General features: G+C 41.6%; 1 protein-coding gene across 1 annotated transcript; it reads right to left on the bottom strand.

The window, feature by feature from the left end:
* Positions 1-1,596: 1,596 nt before the first annotated feature.
* LOC139302864 (parvalbumin-like EF-hand-containing protein) lies at positions 1,597-4,425 on the bottom strand. The gene is made up of 5 exons (XM_070926470.1): positions 4,383-4,425; positions 3,070-3,207; positions 2,830-2,965; positions 1,993-2,108; positions 1,597-1,640 (listed from the first exon to the last, which is right to left on the bottom strand). The coding sequence occupies exons 2-5, from the start codon at positions 3,173-3,175 to the stop codon at positions 1,597-1,599; spliced, it is 402 nt and encodes a 133-aa protein (XP_070782571.1). The 5' UTR covers positions 3,176-3,207; positions 4,383-4,425.
* Positions 4,426-8,126: the final 3,701 nt, after the last annotated feature.

The following is an 8,126-nucleotide window of genomic DNA, read 5'->3' as shown; positions in this document are numbered from 1 at the left end:
TGCATGGTGTGGTATGGTCGGGGTGGGGGCTGCATAAGGGAGTTACCGAAGCCATGAGTCAGGCTTTGCAGCACTGCCAAAATGTCTGGCAGCAGGACGTTACAATTACATAGTGCAGTTGGTAGAGAGCAGCCACCAGCCGGCAAGACGAGGCCTTTTTCCGACTGGAATATAAGCGGATGCATGAGAACAGCTGATCAGTCTGCATGACGTGGATCCTGTTTTGCATTTCCTACAAAGCAGATGCAAAGCAGTTTCCAGCGGTTGATGCTGAAGGTGTGGATACTGTATGAACTTAAAACATTTTAATTTCTTGTGTAACATCTTCTCTCATTCCTCCATGACCACACGTCCTCCTTTTAACAGCTACAACTCCACTGCAGTGTGTTTACATTATGATCACGGTGCGTTTGCATCATGCGGAGCTCGTCCTCTGTTATCATAGACTTTTAAAAACATTAACTGCGTATAATTAAACAAATAAAGCAGAGAAAGCATCAATATTCATGATATAAAAAGTTCATATATGATGACTTACTTACACACTACCTGCTGACCCTTAGTGGTGATAACAGGTCAGTGCACCAGAGAGAGACAAATGTAAAAACAACCCCCCCCATCTCTGTCATCGGTGCGTCCATCTCCATCAGGATGGACAGCTTTGATTGTGGCCTCCAGCTCTCCGTGAACTGAGAGCTTTTTAACAGCTTGAATATTATACATATTAAAAAGCTTGGACTTTAAGTGCCAGACGTCTTTTAATGATAAGAAACTTCATTTATATCTTTTCAAAACATAATTGAACAGTACACAAAAATAAAGAATTAAAGGCTAAGACTGACGTCAGTTTATATTTTTTTTAATGTCAACGAAGAAGAGTCCATCTCTCAATACCGTCTTACTTCTCTATCCTGTCCTGTCTCAGGCCCAAGCCCACTGGTTCCTACTGATTCATCTTTAAAAGAATCAGTAGGAACCAGCATAATAATCACTAGGAATATGTCTGTTACTCATATCTCTGCTTCTTCCCTCCTGGGTTAAAATGCTGTATACTGAAGCCGCCTCCTGCTCACAGAATGAAAGACTGAAAAAACAAGAGCAGCAGTGGAAACTGTCACTGTTGTGAACGGCATCTTCCTATAACAGGACACAAAAATGTCTCTTTTAATGGACACTGCCTCTGTTTACATAAACAAAACCAACATACAAAGGTTTTGTAGACTAACATTTCAAGATATTCAGACAATGTCTTTCCAAATGTTCCCTTTGTCAAAGCTGTTGGGAGAGAACAAATGTTTTCCAAACATCTGATAATCTTTATTCTATTAACAGCAATGACAACATACCGGTTGCTATACTATAGTTTTTGGTGACAAAAATGACAAGCAGAAAAAGTGTTTTACTCACAGTGTGTATTGTTGCATTTACATAATATCTACACAGTTTTTTAATTTAGCAAATTTTAATTTAGCAAACTCAATTCATGATCCACAGGAGGAAGAAGAGTATTCTTCAGGGAGGGTGGATCTGGTATGCAGAGCTTCTCCGTCTTCCTCTCCTCCTACAGCTCTGGAGCACAGATGAACCACATGACCTCTACTTCTTTGGTTTCTTCTCCATCTTCACCATGTCGGAGAACTCTGCGAGGCAGGGAGGGAGACATAAAGAGCTGGATGTGAGTGAAAGCCATATTTTTTTAAAAGTTAATTTAGGCTTTTTAAAGAGAATTAAAGTATGCTCTCACAAAACAACTGTAACATATTGATTACAACACCTCTGCATCATGCTGAGCTTATTAGCCTTTTAAAAACTGTTTGACAAGTTTAATCAGACGCAGCAGAGAAAACACGTTCTCTATTTACTCTCTATTTACTGTGTCAAAAGTTATGTATGATTCAGCTCTGTCAGACATGAAGAGTGACTAACTGCTGACCCTCAGTGGTGACTACAGGCCAGTGCACCAGAGAGTGTGAAATGTAAAAAAGCCCTCGCCTCTGAAGTTGATGCGACCGTCTCCATCAGTGTCAACAGCCTGGATCATGGCCTCCGCCTCCTCATCAGAGAGAGGGGCTGACGGGGGGGCAGTCGGTACGGTCGACAGGATGTACCTGTGAAAAAATCTTTATCAGCTTGAATTATTTTCTTTTTTTGTCTTTGGTTGGATTTTTAACTCTGTATGTAAGGAGTCTTTTTATATTCCTAGTACTACTACTAGTACTACTAATACTAAGTAAGAATTGTAAAATAGGTTTTAGTAAAAATTCTTTCACAAAAACTTTTCACAGGCAGGTCAATCCAGAGTTTACGAGCCCTGGCAGCAAAATATGTATTAATGTGGTAGAAACACACATTTAAAGGATAAGGCAGACATAGCTCCATATTTTTCCCATGAAAAGACCAAAATCAACAAGTATCGTCTTTGTATCTCAGCCTGATATCTCGTCTTCCTCAGTGCCACAGAGCTCCATTGTTGTCCGAAGACTTCACCTCATGAGCCACACTGTTCCGCTGGGTGACATGTTCCTTCATTACCATGAACTCACTCACTGTAGTTTATTTTGAACACCATCCTGCTGCCCCAAATACTCACTAGAGCACCAAATGTGGATTCATCTGCCGCTGAAAATAGTCCCCAACAAATGCACTATTTCCTCCTGTTTGAGTAACGTTTAAAACCACAATGACCAGATGTTTTAAGAAATTACTGAGCCTTTTTAAAAAAAAAAATGAAAATATTTGTAATAATAACTTTGTGACACATTTGTAAAGATTTACTTTTGTCTTCATGGGGATTTGCTGACATCGTGTGCATAGAGTGAGGGCTCTTACTTGATCTCGTTCCACTCGATGTAGCCGCTGCCGTCTTTGTCGAGCATCACGAAGGCCTTCTTGATGGCCTCCTCTCTTTGCTCTGAGGTCTTGAACTGCCTCATATACTCCAGAAACCTGCTGTAGTTGAAGTTTCCTGCAGAGAATCACAAAAGGTGACATCAGACAGTGAAATCATCATCATGACTCACAAGTGAGCACCTCCTCCTTCATCATACTGGTGCACACACACAGTGTCACCCTGTGTCGTCATCTCCCTTGGCATGCAGTTGATGTCCTGCTCTGTGAGTGATGCGCCCATGGCCACAGCCACCTTCTTCACCTGCGGCCGAAAGTCCTCCTCCATGTTCTCCAGGTGTGATACAGGTGTGTCCTGAGCTGGAGATCAGGAGACCAATAACCAGACAGTTCAACAGTTTCATCAATGACTTTTTTATTTGACGTTTTAAAGTTAGGCGACTGGTTACTCTTCACAACAAGACTTTACATTCCAAATATAAGATAAACCTTCAAGGGATTTAAGTTTTACTGACATTTTGGGAAATACACTTATTCATTTTCTAGCAGAGAGTTAGATGAGAAGATTGAAGCTACATCCAGCAGCCGGTTAGCTTAGCTTAGCATACAGTGTACGTGTAAAAGTGTGTAAACAGTAATTCTCAGGGGTTATAAGAGCAGCGGTTGCCTGGCAACTGCTCCTGGCCCCAGCGGTATTGATCTCCACCTTTAATCCTTCTTTGTCTCCCTCTTTCCTTTACTTCCTCCCTTCCTTCTTTCTTTGCTTCATTTCATTCTGGTTTTCTTCTTTCAGTCATTTAAAACATGGAGATATAAGATACGAAGGCTGAGTACGCAGTCTGGGATCCTGCTGATCACTCCACAAGGACTGACAGGAAGTTGTGTGCTGGTGACATTTACTATATCTACCTCTTCATTTTGACTGAATCTCCAACAAGAGTTTGCTGTTCTTATTTGTAATTTCTTGGCAGACTGAGAGGCTTATTCATCATCACTGGCACCAAACGTTGCCCCACTCCAAATCAATACCACCTCAGTTACCTGGTTAAGTGATTAATCATAGCTCTGTTACTCATGCTGGGGTCATGGATACTTTCAGGGGACACGTCATTTCATATGTAGTGAATCCGTAAACAGCATGCAGAATGCAGCAGAGAGGGAAAGCAGCCAGTGAAGCTTCTCAATAAAAAAGCATAAAGTATTGCTGCATTTCCACTGGTTGTTTCATCATTCCTCTTCCCTTCAACCCCCCCCCCCCAATTTTACACCATCATTTGCACTTCAAGAACTCTCTTATCAAGATGAATGTGTGCTTTTTCTCATTGGCTAGAGGTTTTAAAGGCACACCGAAGCTCAAACAAGACCATTCAAGTTCTGAAGAGAAAAAGACAGAAACTGAACCACTGAGTCCACAGCTTGTTTACAACTATGACAAATTAGCACCATCAGGCGAAGCAACTCTGAAAATATTGGAAATCATTACCATCCCATCTAGCATTTTCCCCTTTCAACATATCCCATCCTGTGCTACTCACCAGATTCAAGGTTTCCCGGTCCAGCTGACCCTCCCCCTCTCTCCGTCTCTTATATATGGGAGGATGGAGCCACCAGTGGCCTTGCACCTGTCTTTCTCTCCCCAGCGGAGCCATTCTCCATTAAAGCCTTGGCTCCTGCTGCTGCAGACAGGACACATCTCTCCAGATGTACTGGGACAAGACCCCACATTAGGCCTGTTGATGGGGTTGAACTGGAGGACAGCCACCCTTTGGTGGTGTTTAACCACCAGCCAGCCTTGGCACGGCAACTGAAAATGATTCACAGTGTTTGGTGCATCCAGAGTTTATCATATTTCTGCAGTGGAAACTGTTGTGCAAGTTATACAAGTCATTCCTGAATGCATTCATGCTGCAAGATCTAATGAATAACTGATGGCAGCTACAGTACAGCAGCACCTTAACAGACACTTCACCAATAGCTGTTGTTGTTTTTATATACATTTCAGGCATTTTCACCTAGTTCTTCCTCTAGCTGGGCATCGTCCTTTCAATAAAGGATCTTTGGCTTCTTCTGTCACGGTTAGTTGTCAAGTGAATGACTCAAAGCTCTGTAGACGACTGAAATCCCAGTCTAAGCCAGCCACCCTGCACTTCTGCCAGGGCCTCACAGTCTCTGAGAATCTGGCACAAAGTCAGAGACAGATTTGACTGACACCAAATAGCCCAATCAGAGACTCAAGTTGTCCATCTATCTACTGTATATTTCTATTAATATCTCTCTCTCTCTATATATCAAATGATATTTTTAAAGTTGTGACTCAAGGAATGGCAACATCGCTCTCTTGGTTGTGTATACTTAGCAAATGTTAACTAAGATGCTGAACATGGTCAACATTAAATCTATTTAAAGTGTTTGAAAAAGAAGAAAACAAGGACTGTATTATTTACTTATCTACTCTCTTTCCTCCCATTTAACCTCTTGAACCCGAAGCCGTCTTTCACTCTGTTTTATTTCTGGGATCATGACACCCCGGATATATTGTTATTTTCAGGACACACTGAAGCTGCTCAGAAATGTAATCTTTGGACGAGTGGGTAGCACTGTGCATGTTCAAGACGCAGAGCACTTTGTAGTCGATTGTTCCTAAAGCCTGATGTCAGAGACAATCATTATATCTGACCCCTAACATATGTACCCATCAAAGGCGAGGAAGTGGAGGCTGAGAACCGAAGTCTGTCCCACACACAGCATAACCACTTTGATCAGAAACCACCGTCACAGTGATGAATCATTTCAGTACGAGGGCCCGGCTGCCCGCCAGCATCACGACAGGCAGGTAATCAGGTTTGCTGCTCGTTCGCCACACACTCACATACAAGAGCTAGAGGGCCGAGAGCCGGCAGATCGACACGGAGCTCTGCAGAGGAAGTCTTGTGCTACACACTTATGTAACTCAGTGTGCTAACATGTGCGTTAAGTAACGTATGAACAGTAAAACACTTCTGGGCAGTTGTGTATAGATCAGTGATCACACAAGAGCTGTGATATTTTTGAGAATTTCTTTTACAATTTTTGTGTGCAACTGTGTTCCTCAGAGACACTATTTATAGAAGAACACATGTCTACGTGCCTGTTGAAGCCTCAGATGCTCTGAGTTTGATTCCTGCTCTGTATTGATCCAGAGTATCTGAAATCAGAATTCCTACCCGGCCAGGCTGCCGGAGCACATCTCACCTGTCTAAAACATATTTTAAATGCTGGATATTGAAAAGACTCAGACGGGATGGGAACGGCAAAATCTTACAACAACTTGTCTTTCTAAAAAGTGTCTTCTCATTGCTCTAGATAATCCACAGACGTCATTGTGTTTCTGGATGCAGATGTTGCTGTTAGAGTTTTTCAAATGTATTTTATTGATGCTTTGAACAACACATATTTGGATGTCTGGATATTTGAAAACCACAGGCTCCTTGATATTATAATATACTATATTATACATACCTTTGTGTACTTTTGGTCTGACCTCAACCCCATCCAACACCTTTGGGATGAACTGGAATGCGAACTGTGAGCCAGACCTGATCATCCAACATCAGTGCTGGACCTCACTAACACTCTTGTGGCTGAATGGGAGCAAATCCCTGCAGCCTGGTTCCAAAATCACAAATACTTTGTTTGGCCCTGAAGTGTGATATATACTAAAGGGGAAATGAGATAGTAAAATTTACAGTTTAAAACCTGAGATTCATCTAAGTCCCCTCCCTTGACTAGATTTGGCACATGCTGACACTTACATATCTAGTAAATCTGTCTCTTCACTGTCTGTCACTGTCCTTTCTGTTCTCTCGGACATGTTACCACAGAGGAGTTTGTTGAGGGAAATTGGCATTATGGAAATCTGAAAATCTCATCAAATAAAACAGAAACTATGAGCACAGATACATAAAACTCACTGTGTGTGTTTGTGCATACAGTACACCACAGCAAGATCAAGTGAACTGTGTTTGTGTCAGGACACTTTCATCGAGCGATGTTTTGTTTGGACACACTTCGCTGAAACCTGCAAGTATAATGACTGCGATGCCATTGATCTGAAGGTTCAATATTCTCTCTTGGAGTGCTGACCGATAATACAGTGTGACTGCTACACTTCACTGGAGGATAGAGAATTAAAAACCAAAATCTTTCCATTCCTGTCAGTCTCACCGCCCTTTTTGAAAAAAATAAAAATATCTTTGGCATGAAGAAAAGTGTAATTAATCCCATTAAGATGCCTGCATTGGGTGTTAAAGGACTCTGCCAACAAGCCTCTGAGCCTAATTGAAATTGACTCCATAAAGACCCATTCAGCGGAGGCGTCACATTTAACAGACATACATTAGCGTGGTTGATTAGCACACCAGAGTTTTGCAGACAACTTCCTAACGATGTGTGAACACACGAAGCTGTATCCTGTTGCAGTGTGTGTAACACCACTGCACTGTACTATGTGTGAAAATGTGTTGAATCATGCAAACATTTCTATTCCTGCAAGATACAGTGAAGGAAAAATATCTCCAAAAAGGCACAGAGACAAACAACAACATACAGCATGACTGAGGAAGAGCTCTGACCTTCACAAATGTTACACGTTGCTGTGCATGTTGTATTGCCTCCACTCTAATGTGTCATTGGTTATCGTCGGTCAGTGGAGAGAGAGAGTTTTGGATTTGATAGGAGTGGTTGAAGGGCACTCAAACCAATCAGTGCAAGAAGAGGCCACCAATAAAGAGTCACTTTAACAAACTTCCAGGAAGTGACAGTTTTCCAGGAGTTTTCAGTCCACACTACACATTGCAGGAGACTTTGCTATTTGATTCTGAAACTGTACAGAAATGAATGGAGGCCAGTGGCTGCCTGGAAGGTGAGGAAAAGTACATTCTACTCTAATGTGACCCAAATAAAAACTCTTAAAGTCAGGGATGCTGCTAATGATTATTTTAAATAGCTATTCATCTGTTAATCATTTTTTCAATGAATCAGTTAATGAAATATTGAAAAATACTTGGGCAAAATGTTAGAAATACCTTTCAGTATAATGCACTCCAGTACAACACTACCACCCACTCAATAATAAACATTAAGTAGAATTATGACCTTTCTAGCTGTGTCAACACAAGCTGAGCAAGAGCTGTTGGGCAACCAGCTCTGTCCACTTGTGTCCCATCAAAAGCCTCAGTAACATCTTGCAGGAAAAAGCTTCCAGTTGTCTTTATGTTGAAAATGTTTTATTCCTAAGTTTG

The sequence above is a fragment of the Enoplosus armatus genome, chromosome 20 (genome assembly GCF_043641665.1).
Source record: "Enoplosus armatus isolate fEnoArm2 chromosome 20, fEnoArm2.hap1, whole genome shotgun sequence".
NCBI classification, from domain to species: Eukaryota; Metazoa; Chordata; class Actinopteri; order Centrarchiformes; family Enoplosidae; genus Enoplosus; species Enoplosus armatus.
The sequence above is the reverse complement of the archived record's forward strand: the minus strand, read 5'-3'. Positions and strand labels throughout refer to the sequence as shown.

Excerpts from the sequence above, each read along its gene's own strand:
- LOC139302864 (XM_070926470.1), bottom strand. The coding sequence starts at position 3,175 with ATGGAGGAGGACTTTCGGCCGCAGGTGAAGAAGGTGGCTGTGGCCATG. Across the intron at positions 2,966-3,069 it reads AAGGGAGATGACGACACAGG|GAAACTTCAACTACAGCAGG; the intron begins GTGACACTGTGT and ends GATTCTCTGCAG. Across the intron at positions 1,641-1,992 it reads CGGTCGCATCAACTTCAGAG|AGTTCTCCGACATGGTGAAG; the intron begins GCGAGGGCTTTT and ends CCTGCCTCGCAG.